Below are 12,945 nucleotides of genomic sequence, written 5' to 3'. Positions count from 1 at the left end.
CATATACCGACTTCTTGAATGTGAGGAAAAATAAGTAAGACCATGTGGTAATTTTTATCATATTACTAGCAGAAAGATACCATGTTCACCAGCATACAACGACTTCCACTGAGGTGGCAAAAATAAGAAAAGTTTCATCGTGATATCCCAGAACTTGTGAGAAAGAAATCGTTTTTCCCCACTGTACACCAGCTTCTTGAATGTGAGGAAAAATGAACAAGTCCATGTGGTAATTTTTATGATATTGCTAGCAGAAAGACATGGTGTTCACCATCATACAACGACTTCCAGTGAGGGGGCAAAATAAAGTTACATCGTAATATCCCAGAACTTGTGAGGAGGAAGAAATGGTTGTTCCCCACTGAACACTGACTTCTTGATTGTGAAGAAAAAGAAACAAGTCCATGTGGTAATTTTTATGACATTCCTAGCAAGAAGATACCACATTCACCAGTATACAATGACTCCACTGAGGTGGCAAATATAAACAGAGTTAAACCGTGATTTCCCAGGACTGGCCAGGAGAAAGAAACCAATTTGCCTCTGTGTACACCAACTTTTGGAAGTGAAGAAACAGGAACAAAGCCAAGTCGTACTTTTTAATGTGGAATATATAAGGGACCTGAGTGTAGTCAGAGACCTGTAAAGAAAAGGAGAACTTCAGAGCCCAAGAAGCAGAACTGGACATTGAACTCTGAAGTCACATCTTAATACTTTTTTATTTCGCAAGTTTCACCAATGAGAATCTCTTCCTGAGGGAAGATAGAAAAAGGCTCCTGCCCCGACCTCAGAACTCCTTAGACCCAAAGATGCAGGGGCAACAGCGGTAACTCATGCTGTACACGGTGTGACCAATCCACTCCAGGCAGCCTGAGAACACCCGGACGTGCCTCCCCCAGGCGCGGAGGCGAGGTCTGGGGTGTTCCTGCTGCGAAGGATGCCCACTGTCAGGTCTCCCTGTCCAGCTGTGTGTGGCCAGGTGGGTCGTCCTGGTGGAGGGAAGCTGCTGGTGGGTGAGTGGCTCAGGCTCCTCTTCAGGGTCCATCTCTCCTGAGGATGCTTCTGGCTTCTTCTGTGCCCCGGGCCCGAAGCTCACAGTAGGCAGAGCGGGTCTTCGTTCCAAGGTGCTCTGGGCTCTGGGACAGACGTCATTTTGCAGGTAGACCCAGCGAAGCCGCCAACAAGGGCTGGAAAGCAGTCCCGAGTCCAAACCACCACCGTGGCCTGGGGACTCTCCCAGCACAGGATAGAAAGGGAGCAGGCGAGGCCCAGAATCTTCTGAGCACAGCACAGATGGAGGCTGGGGCTCTGGTGCCACCTCGGTGGAATCCCAAACCCCTTTCACACTGCCAAGAAAACGCTCCATCGCGGAGGAGGCCTCTGATCGGGAGGACTCAAGCTTTGCACAGATTAAGTTGGCAAAGCCTGCAGCAGTACCACAGCCTGGCTATTTGTGCTCTCCCGGGCTTGTGGGCGGAGGCAAGGTAGAAGTCATGAGACCAGTGGTAACAAATCAGTAGACAAAACGAAACAGGGTAACATTGTAGAGGACACCCAGAACCCCAGCTCCGGGTCCTTGTCCCATTACCAAAACAAAGCGGAAAGAAAACAAGCCGAAATGAAACGGAAAAATAAGCATACCGTACAGAAACTAACCCAACAAAGAAAATATACGATATTAAGGGCATGAAGAGGGTAGCTTCTGAGCGAGCGCAAGTTCCAAACCGGCAGCCTCACGTGTCGTCACTCAACGATGGACAGGCCGGCCGGCCCAGGGAAACCAGCGGTGCTGGGACTAGGAGATGGCACAGAGAACCTTGGGGTCCTGAGCAGGAGAAACTGCTTAGTAGGCACTAGGGATGGTGCCTAGTATGGTGCCTACTGGTGCCTGCTACTCTTGCCGAAACCAAGAACTGTCGGAGTGGAGCTACAGGCCATAAAGCAGACACAGTGCTCCTTCTGTGTGGCAGGACTGGAGCAGCCTGCACAAAGCCCAGCGACCCCGCACCTGCCGGGCCCAGACGGGGCTTCGCTCTCTGGCTTGTAGGTGAACGCAGGCCAGCAGGCAGCTGAGCGGTGAAACGCTCAAGGAAATCAGTAGAATACATACTAGAGTGAAATTCAGGAAGTAACAAATAAAATAAGCATTCGATAAACTGCCAATGTCAAGAGACGTTGGTGGGAACCCTTGTTAACACAGAAGGAAATCAAAACGCGTGGATTTCAAAGGAAAATACACTGCAGGGAAATAAGAAACCAAGGGAGCAAATACACCCAGAGAACTCACCCAAGGAAAGAAATTGCAAACATGCTAAATGGTGCTGTCCTACGATTATGACATTCCTGTCAGCGGAATCTGGTATTCGGTACACATAAACCGAGAGGAAGGAGGACTAAGAAATGCCTGACACGACTAAACCCGTATTCGTGACACCTAAAAAAATCTCATCAGCCTTCTGCACGGACTCCACAGCCGCCTTCACTTGTGAACACAGCATTGCCATGATTAAGAACTCGACTTCTACAGGGTCGTTAAACAAAAACATAGCTAAATCAGGATTGCCTTGAACTCGCTGCGCACAAGAAATCTTTTCAGCTAGTGGACACTGACTTCTACTGGACTCTGTAATAAAAAGCACAATTACGTTTGAACTTCCTATTGCCGAAACATCACTTGGGTACTGCTAGGAATGACCGGCTAAGGCAGACTGTCTCTTGCAGAATCAAAACTTCCGACGATGAAGAAATTGTTTTCATCAGTGTATACCGATTTTACAGACTTTCTTTCTTTTTTTTTTTTTGTTAAAGATTTTATTTATTCATATGACAGAGACACAGCGAGAGAGGGAACACAAGCAGGGGGAGTAGGAGAGGAAGAAGCAGGCCTCCTGCCAAGCAGGGAGCCCCACGTGGGGCTTGATCCCAGGACCCTGGGATCGTGACCTGAGCGGAAGGCAGAAGCTTCATGACTGACCCACCCAGGCGCCCCCAGACTTTCATATTAACAAATGATTGGCCAACGTTGTGTTTCCAACACCTAACGTACTATTGAATCTGGAGAGCTAGGTTCTTGTCTCATATAGTTGAAGAATGTATCTCGTGGACAAAGGAGAGTGAGGAAAGCCATAGAGTTTTATTAAGCAAAGCTCTCGGGAGTTAGAGGGGTCTCGACAGGGTTGCCACTGAGGGCTTTTAGTGGCAGTCTTTTATCGAGAACTGACTGGGAAACTTGTGACTTGAGATTCTTGTGCCATCTCGGTTTGAGCATGGACTATGAAAACACCCTTAATGACTTAATTCTTTGAGGTTTGTTCATTTTCTATGATATACCGTAGCCGCCAAAGGAAAAAAAACCCTGACCATCGACCATGGGAGGCCGGTGGTCTGTTTCCTTCTATCTTGTTCACTCTGTCTTGGTGCTTCTGCCTGCCAGGAATAGTCTCAGAGCCTAGCCAGGAGCCCCTATCTTTCCCTCCCTATATCTTAACCCTTTCCTTATCCGCTGTGATTAAGAAATCGCTTTTGCCTGTTTACACATTTTGATGGCATAATAAACAGAAACGCAGCTAGATCTAGATTTACAGAAGTTGCTAGGATGAAGAAATTATTATTTCTCCCAGTTTAGACCGACTTTGAAAGGGCGAATCCAGCATTGGTAGGACTGAAAAATCACTTTTGCCAGTGCACATCCGACTTCTAAGGGCTAATGATGCAACCATTGCTCAGACAGAACACCCCAGAGCTTACTCCAAATCAGAAATGGCTTTAGCAAATATACACTGACTTCTGTGAGGCTGACAATCAGAAACAGTTAAGTCTGAATTTCCAAAATTTCCCACGAATAAGAAATTTTTGTAGTCTGTTGATTGGACTTCTCCCGGACTTAGTAATAAAGACCATAGCTAAGGTGGACTTCCTATTGCAAACAGAACAGAACAGAACAAAACAAAACACAAAAAGCAAAAACAATGAAATACGACCCAAAAAGTCAGTTTTGCCATTGGACTCCTTCTGTCGGACCCAGGAACAAGCGTATTTGTTTCCAAGCCACAATTTGCTACCGTTGAGAAATGGCAGGCCTGATAAACAGGTACAGTTTCCTGGAAAATCTGGACATACTCGGTCTTGAACGGATCTCAGATATGCCAGGCACGGGTTTTTCGGACTTACTAGGAGTGGAAAACTTTGGCTCAACTAAAGCGCCTCACCTTGCGCTAAGAAATGGCTAACCCGGGATTTGGTCGGACTAAGAAATCTCCAAGGCAGGATTAAATGCTGATTTGCCAAGAGTCAACGTGGACTTCCTTTTACCAAGAAGTCCGAGGCCTGGCTACCCCCTCGATCCGCCTAAAGCCGGGTCTGCGGCGGCTGAGAGAATCGCCTTCGCCGCGGCTCCCGGTCTCTGGAACAAGCTGTGGAAATCGCGGCCCGACTACACCGGACTTGCTACCGCAAAGAAAGCCCACGCACAGCTAAGTCCAAAGCTGCTAAAAAGCAAGAAATGGATGATGACCGCCAAGTCCCGAGGTTCTGAGACAGAGAGCCCCGCGGCGCGGTCAGTAATTGTTCTCATGTCGGGAGGGAGGCGGTCTGCCCTGCTGTCCTCGCTGGGAAAGAGAGCGCGCCGCCCGGCTCCGCTAGCGAAGGGCCACAGAGAGGCGGCGGGCTGGACCCTCGCCGCCGCGCCGCCACCAAGACACCTTACGGTCGGAGGAAGTAGGGAAACCGCACCTTTGAAATGGCCAGATGGGCGCGACTAGAGAAATGCGAACTGGGCGAAACTAGCGGCGTTGCCCCCGAGAAACAGCCGCGTTGCCAAGTCAACGGTGCCGTCGCTGAGAAACAGTCCAGCTGTGACAAACGGGCGGCGCTGCGACAGACACGGGGCACAGACCCGCGCGGTGACAGACACGCCGGCGGCTCGGAGCTACCGGCCGAAGGGCTAGGGGGAAGGCCGGGGAGTGCGACGGGCAAAAGGCCGGCGCTAGCCGTCCAGGGACAGAGGAAGGGACGGCACCCAGCGCCCCTGAACTTTGCTCCGGGGCTGTTAGTGGCGCCGGAGACCGGCACTGTCTGGTGGGCGCCGCGACTGAACGCGGTGATGAGAAACAGGCGGTGGGGTACAGAAGCCGCGCCGCGGCCGAGGATCACCTGGCTCGGCGCCAGCTCGGGTGCTGTCCCCGCCCCCAGGTCCCGGGCTTCCCCGCTCCACTGCGACCGCGAACGGAACGCCCCCGGCTGAGCGAATAGACGGCCGATGCCAGCGAAACACACGGCCACCGGGAGAGTGCCAGCCAGGCTCTGCTTGCCAGAAAGTGGGAGGGCGCACGGTCGGCCGTGCTCCTGGTGGAGCCGAGGCCGACAGGCGCCCACAGGGGGCACCCAACGGAGCTGGGACGAGCAGGGGAGCGCACGGAGCCCAGAGCGGTGCCAGTGCCGGAGGGATCGGGCTTCGGGGAGGGAGCTGGCTGCCCGCAACCCGCCGCAGGGCTCGGTGCTCCCAGCGTTAGAGATAAAGAGAAATCTCGGTTTGAAATCCGCGTGGAGCTGCGCTAGGGACCCGCGGCTCCCTGGACGCAGTGGGGCTGGGACACCTTCAGCGTCTGCCCCGCAAATGGTTGTGGTGGAGCCAGAAACCAACATCCCCTTTCTCGGATTATTTGTGCTCCTCGAAGCAACCACCAGCCCTCACAAGGAGTTGCACTGCCAGTGGGAAACCCTTAATTCAAAACTGGGCGTTGCAGCAACCCTTAAACTGCCTGAAAGTGGTGCAGGTACTATTGCTCCCACTCCCCGCCCCCCGATCAATCCCGTCGGGTATAAGGAAACCTTTATTTTTATTTATTTATTTATTTTTTTTTTTCTAAGACAAAGCCAGGAGGGTCTCCCTGGAACAAATTTTCCTCAAGGGAGAGAGTTCCCCACTCCCTCCTCAGTACCACTGGGCCCATCTAACTTTTCCCTTTATGGGAATACATAGGCAAACCCCTACTGGGAGTTGTGAGGACTCAGGGTTCCTGGCCACTTAATCTCTGGACAACCAGTTTCTAAACTCCAGGGCCTGAAGCTAGCATTCTGCCACCCACAGCCCCCTTCTGCTGGCCATCCCTGGACACATAATAGCCCTCTAACGCCTCTGACCTCCACTTAGCCTGATTCCACTACTCCCTCCACCCCCTTCCCTAACCACAAGGACTGGCAGCCATTCAAGCTCCTACCCAAGGAATTGGCTGCTCCCTGGGGCTTGTCCCACCTCTCCAGGACATTCATTCCTATGCCACTCTGCCTGTCCATTAGGACAATAAAATTTCAGTCTTTTTTCCCCTATTAGATACCAGGACCCAAGTCACTATCATTCCAGGAACTCCCTCTCAAATTCCAAAAGGAAAGTCCTACTTAGGGGGCATTCCTGATAAAACAATCAAAGGTGGAAGACCATTGGGATGTAACTATTGGAACCATTCACTTTAAACGGCCTCCTCTAGTGTGGCCCCTGGCTCTTTCTTTTCTTACTATAGGCATGGAGGCATTGACAGGATGCCATGCCACATGGAATAAGCCCAAGCTCTTGTACTTCCTAGTAGGACTGCCAAATGGATGCCTGTGACTCCCCCTCTCCAGTCAAGATGGTAAATACTCCCTAGTATGCCTTAAACAGAGCACTGAAGGCCTATGCCCTATCATTAAAGGTATGCTTCAGACAAGAGTCATTAATCCAAAAGCTCCCTTTTCAATAGCCCCATTTGGCCAGTACTTAAGCCAGTCACTAATGCAGGACACCTCACCATTGACTATGTATCCAAACCTCACTGCTCAGTTTCCCTGATTAAGGTTCCAATTCCTGATATTATAGAACTGATTGAGGACATACGACAGGCCCAAAGAACATCCTCTGCAGTCATTGACCTAGCTAGTATGTTCTGTTTTGTTCCCACTGTATAGGAATCCCAGGCTCAGTTTTCTTTCACTTTTGAAGGGACTCAATATACATTTACTCAGCTCCCAGTGGGATATTTAAACAGTTCTACAATTGCACATAACCTCTGCTATCAGGTTTTATAAGAGTTAAATACCTTACAATTGGAAAGGTGCCATTTTGGCATTATATTGATGACATTATGCTGAGGGACCTGACATTATTCCCTCTGAGGAGGCAGTATAGGCAGATTTGCACACCTTCACAGTCACATTTACACCCCACATTTATGCAGGCCCAGTTTTATCTGTCAAGTTTCTAGGCATCATCTGGTCCTCTCATTGCAGAAAAACTAAAAGATAATTGGCTGTGTTGATCCTATGTGAGAAAACTGAAAAAGGCATATACTTGCAGAAATTATGAAATGTAGAGGTGCCTGGGTGGCTCAGTCAGTTAAGTGTCCAACTTTTGATCTCGGCTCAGGTCCTGATCTCAGGGTCCTGAGATAGAGCCCCACTTCAGGCTAGGTGCTGGGCATGGAGCCTGCTTAAGATTCTCTCCCTCTCCCTCTGCCCCTCCCCACCTCTCTAAAAAAAAAAGAAGTTAAGAAATTATGAAATATGTTTATAAATTTGCAAATTTAAAAAGTGCTGGTATAACACTCAGTTCACAATACTTCTTAGTTTTCCCTAGAAATTAAGGCTTCTAAGGGTTAAAAATTCTAAATAATATATAATTAAAGCTACTGGAAATAATAAGGGAAGCATCTTCACATGCCAGAAACATAGGAGGTGTTTTCAGTAAGACAAGGTGTGAAGAATGGGGGTGTGTTTTTTCTTAAGGGAAAAAAAGTAATTTTGTTTTAAAGTGAGGCTGATTGTTTAAAGAAGAAAAACAGAACAAAATTGGAATGTAGAAAAGAAAGTTGTAGAAAGATTATAGAAAAGGAATGTTTGAAAAGGAATTTTAATGTATGGTCAAACTGGCTGAGATTAAAATTCATTTACTTAAAAATGAATTTTAATATCAAAAGTAACCTGATGCAAAATTAGAATTTGCTTTTTTCTCTGTTAAAAGAACAGTTTTCTTGGATTTTTGGTATGTTTTGGATAACAGATTAGGTAAAGTTTCTTTACTTTTTTATGATAAACTATTTTTATTACATAGTATTTAGTAGTCATATTCAATCAAGAAGGTCAACAGAAACTTGTAAATATTCTGCTAAATAGCACACTCTACATACATATATTTTCAATGTGGTAACATTGAAATAATCCATTTCCTTTGTTCACATAGTTTTGCAAGCTGGGGAATAAATAAGGATACAAACACAGAAAAACTTCTTTTCTTAAACTGGTAAGATTAACGGAGATTACAATTCTATTTAGTGATAAACCGATGATTGACCCTGACCCAAGGAACACAAAACTCAAAAAAGTAGCTCTTGTTCAGAAAAGTGTGGTAGAGGGTGCATAGAAGTGATACCTTGTGGTCTCCATAGTGGTGTATTTGAGGTGATTTTTTTAATTGCTAAACTGTATTACTAATTCATTATAAAAAGTAACTAGTCAAAATTTAAAGCATTCTGATCAAAATGGGTCTGCATATGCCTTTCAGAGCCCAACGGGGCTCCATCCAAGGACCCTGGGATCATAACCTGAGCCGAAGGCAGATGCTTAACCAACTGAGCCACCCAGGCGCCCCACATTCTCATCTTCTTTACTGTCCTCAGGGTCTTCTAAACCATCAAGTCCACTAATGTTTCCAGCAGGCTGGCTGCAGACAACATGATCTTCCAGTCCCCAAGAAGGTACTCTCACAGGCAGCCTTTGGATTTCACCTGGGTAAACAGCACCATCTGCTCCATCCCTGGTTTCCTGTGTTGCGTTAAGGATCACCAGACTGCAGAACTGGCTGTGTATTCCGCACTGCAGCAACATGACCATTTTGCTCAGAGCAGGTGTTGAGACACCGTGAGATCTTCTGAGGACTCTGGGAATTCTGACCTTCCATTTTCCTTTCTGCTTGATTTTCTAGACCCCTTTTAAGTTCCTTCTCTCTGGAGAAGTTTTCCAGATGTGAAGTTAGACCATTTATCTTTGTCTTTCTCTGTCAGTTGAAGTTTGTAATTGTCCTCTACTTCAGCTAGTGCTAGTGTTACATTTCCAGCAGTCTTCACTTGCTCTTTCCATTTCAGCTCCATGTTTGCAGTTCATTGACGTATTTATTGAATTTTGTTTTCTCATCCTGCAAGAGTCATTTACTTTTTTTATATTTTTCTGTTTTGTCAGCAGTTTCTTTGGTCACTTCACAGACTTGCCCCTTTGTTACACCGTCAGAATCTGTCTCGGCTGCAGACAGGGGTGGCTTTATATCTATAGTAGACCCAGCAGTAGCTGGGTCTGCATTTATGGAGGCACCATTCCCTTTTTTGCTGATTCCCAATTTTCTTTGTGAAGACACTATTGCTATTAGCTGATTGGTCTGAAAGTTTATTTGATTTTGGAGCCCCTGGCATTCCTTGATTTTTTCTTTGTAATGATCTGCCGCCATCTGAAGACAAAGTTTCAAGTCTTCAACTTCTCAGTTCATGTTCCAGTCTATCAGTCTTTTCCTGGCCTTTTTTCCTCCACAGCATTTAGTTTAAGTTCTGTCACTGCATCAGCTTTTTTCCAAGTGTGCAGTATGCAGATCTGCTATTGTTTTATCTTGCACATATACAGCATCACTAAAAGTTCTTTGGCCAGAAAGACAACTTCTTGCCGAGTTGCCTGAACGTGTTCCTCTGCTTATGAAGTTGCTCCTTAAAAAACAACAACAACAACAACAAAAAAGTATCTTCCTTACTTGAGGTTGTAAACAAGAAAGCCCTTTGCAGATTTTCCTTTTCAGCCAAACAGAACTACAGCCTGCCAGTCTCTTCTTTGAAATGAGTAATCATGCTTTCTTTTTTTTTTAAGTTTATTTATTTAAGGAATCTCTACACTCAGCATGCTACTTGAACTCACAACCCCAAGATCAAGAGGCATACGCTCCCCCCTTACTTCCCCGACTGAGCCAGCCAGGTGCCCCTGAGTAATCATGCTATCTTTGTTCCCATCTAAATTCTTTAAAGTCTGGACCTCTGACACAAGCTTGGTATTTTCTGTTTCGGTATTCTTCAAATTGTACCTTATAAAGTTCCTTCTCATCCTTTTCCATCTTCAACTGATGTTCCAGTTGTTCTTTTTCATATTGTGCCTTCCTGAGTTTGTCTTTTAAACTGTCTAATTCAGTTTCTTTTTCAATTGCTTTATGTGTCACTGACACAATATCTTCCTCAAGCCGGAGAGCTTTGGATGTAGCATCATTGTATCTCTTCTTAATTTCTTCATTTTCCATTTTTAATTTTGTGATACTTCAACAAGACCCTTTTGCTCTGCTTGCAGTTGGCCACATCTTTTTGATGTTTAAGCTCTCTTTCCAGTCTTCCAACTTATTCTCAAAGTTGTGTTGTTTCTTCTTCCAGAACAGCAATTAACTTTATTTTTTTTAAAGATTTTATTTATTTATTTCAGAGAAAGAGAGATGAGAGATAGAGAGCATGAGAGGGAAGAGGGTCAGAGGGAGAAGCAGACTCCCCGCTGAGCAGGGAGCTCGATGCGGGACTCGATCCAGGGACTCCAGGATCATGACCAGAGCCGAAGGCAGTCGCTTAACCAACTGAGCCACCCAGGCACCCAACAGCAATTAACTTTAATAGTTCTTTTCTTTCATGGTTTCTTCAATTTTCAACTCAAGAAGACCAGCTTTTTGATTACCACCAACATGTCAGAATTTCCTTCATCTTCCACAGTAAGTAACGCTTCAGCTGGAGAAACTTGAAACTGGAAAGTTGTACTTGTTCCATGAATTTCACCCTTATGGGTAGCATAACAGAACTGATAAAATTCTCCATCATCATTTGGAAAGTAATATCCTTGAAATGCTAATACACAATTAACTGTTGATCCTTCTATGTAATGTTCAGGCATAGGAGACCATAAAATTGTGTAATAATCACAAGCAGTACTCCATCCAACCTTGAATATACCAACCCAATCTTTTGGATGTGGATGGATATATGGCGTTAAAGTGTAATGACATTCCAGGTGTGCATTAGGAAGATAACTCTTGGCCACATTTTGAAAGATGACATGGGCAAAGTTGGAAGTCTGCCAAGGGGACTTCTTGAAGAGATGTCACTGTGAATCCTTCAAGGGGCTCCGGGCAGAGGGAGCATTACGGAGGCTTGTGAGCTTATACCACCATCAACTGCCAAACCTCTCCCACCACCACTGCCTCCCTCCACCGACTGGCTACACTTCCCAAGTTTCTTTACCTTTTAAGTATTAAGTTTCATAATAATCTGTGGTTCTATTTAGACAAGTGCTTTAAAACCTTTTTTTAAAATATTTTTTACAAACTACCTGAAGTCAAGTTGTAAATGAAGTCTTTTTGACATGCACTATTTCAAAGTACTTGTTAAATTAGGCTTATTTGAAATGTAAATAAATGTAAAGTATTTGTTAAATTAGGCTTATTTGATATGTAAATTTCATAGGACCTATTGTCAACTAAGTAATACTAAGCCTTTTTTATATTGTATTTTAAGATTGTGGTACACGTGAATGAAGTTCGTTCTCCTTCTGCAAGAAATGGCCCCTCACTGCCAGGCTTTTGCCATCTTGATGTCTTTGTAACATGGCAACACTCTGCTCCTGAATCAGAGAAATTAAGATGGGTGAACAATGGTTGTAAATTAAATGAACAATCAGGGCCATAGGAAACCCAAGACACCTGCTTGGTTCTTCCCAGCTCCCTGGCAAACCCCATTTTTTGGTTTTTGCATTCCTTCACCCACCCTAGTGCATTTAAAATGACTCAAATTATGAATAGACATCGGTGGAAAAACTTCCATAACATTGCAAAAATAGCCTATCAGTAATATCCTGGAATATAATCCATAATCCTATAAAACTGGTTTGTTCCAGAAGCTTCAGACCTCCTTCTGGACCTTCTGAACACCTGCAGCTGGACTTCATTCAACTGCCACTTATTATGGGTTATGAATATGTTCTTGTTATTTGTATGTGGTTTTCCAGATGGGTTGAAGGTTTCCCCTGCTACAAAGCTGATATCCTCATGGTAGCAAAGAAACTGTTAGAAAATGTTTCCCACTTGGTATACCTTTCCCAGTCTCTAGTGATCGAAGAACCCACCTTCACCAGGCAAATCATATGAACCTTAATGAAAGCCTTGCAAACGTCTTGGGATTATCATTGTCCCTATCATCCTCAATCTTCAGGCAAGGTTGAGAGAACTAATGGGATCCTCAAACTTAAAACCTCTAAATTTGCCAAAACAACTGGACTTCCCTGACGTAAGGTAGGCTTTTAATTTTGCTGACTGCTCATGGTATCCTTTTAGGAAACATAAACTCATTCCACATTAGATAGTCACCAACAGACCAATGTCTGTTGGTATACAACTTTCTGCTGATCCTTTATTATCTCATGCTAATATGACTGGCTACTGTAAGTCTTTAATGTCTTATGCTAAAGCCTATCATCAACAGGTTAAAGAAGCCTCCCCAGATTCCATTTCAGAGGATCTTGCTGGTCACAGTATGGAGGCTGGTGATTGGGTATTCTGGAAATGTCATTAGAGAAAAACAGCCCTTGAGTCTCATTAGAAGGGACTTTACCAAGTGCTCCTGACCAGGAACACTGCTACAAAATTAGAAGGCACTGAGCCTTAGATACACATCTCACAACTGAAGAAGGCTCCACCTGATATCTGGTCCTGTATAGACACTGGAGACCTCTGAAACAAACTGAGAAGGAAGAGAAGTAGCTGACATTGAGGTAAACTGCTTCTGCCCAAGACAGGGGATCAGGACTTCATACTTCAAACATGAAATACTTTCTCCCTCTTTTCTTTTCCTTTACTTTGGCATTGGCCTGGAAAGACCACCCTCATTCATATCTCCCAGGCCACTGCTAAGGGGA

At 45.4% G+C, this 12,945-nt stretch overlaps 1 protein-coding gene and 1 pseudogene across 1 annotated transcript; both read right to left on the bottom strand.

The window, feature by feature from the left end:
• Positions 1 to 787: 787 nt before the first annotated feature.
• On the bottom strand, positions 788 to 1,366 carry LOC114204118 (annexin-2 receptor). The gene has a single exon (XM_028097318.1). It carries the CDS (start codon positions 1,364 to 1,366, stop codon positions 788 to 790), a length of 579 nt encoding a protein of 192 aa, XP_027953119.1.
• A 7,226-nt stretch (positions 1,367 to 8,592) lies between these two features.
• LOC114204761 (tax1-binding protein 1 homolog) lies at positions 8,593 to 11,979 on the bottom strand (annotated as a pseudogene).
• Positions 11,980 to 12,945: the final 966 nt, after the last annotated feature.

Source organism: Eumetopias jubatus, unplaced genomic scaffold (genome assembly GCF_037043125.1).
Source record: "Eumetopias jubatus isolate StellerSeaLion01/CBP00866 unplaced genomic scaffold, mEumJub1_p1.0 scaffold_5, whole genome shotgun sequence".
NCBI classification, from domain to species: domain Eukaryota; kingdom Metazoa; phylum Chordata; class Mammalia; order Carnivora; family Otariidae; genus Eumetopias; species Eumetopias jubatus.
Note: the sequence above shows the minus strand (reverse complement) of the source record. Positions and strands in the feature narration are given on the sequence as shown.

Excerpts from the sequence above, each read along its gene's own strand:
- LOC114204118 (XM_028097318.1), bottom strand. The coding sequence starts at position 1,366 with ATGGAGCGTTTTCTTGGCAGTGTGAAAGGGGTTTGGGATTCCACCGAG.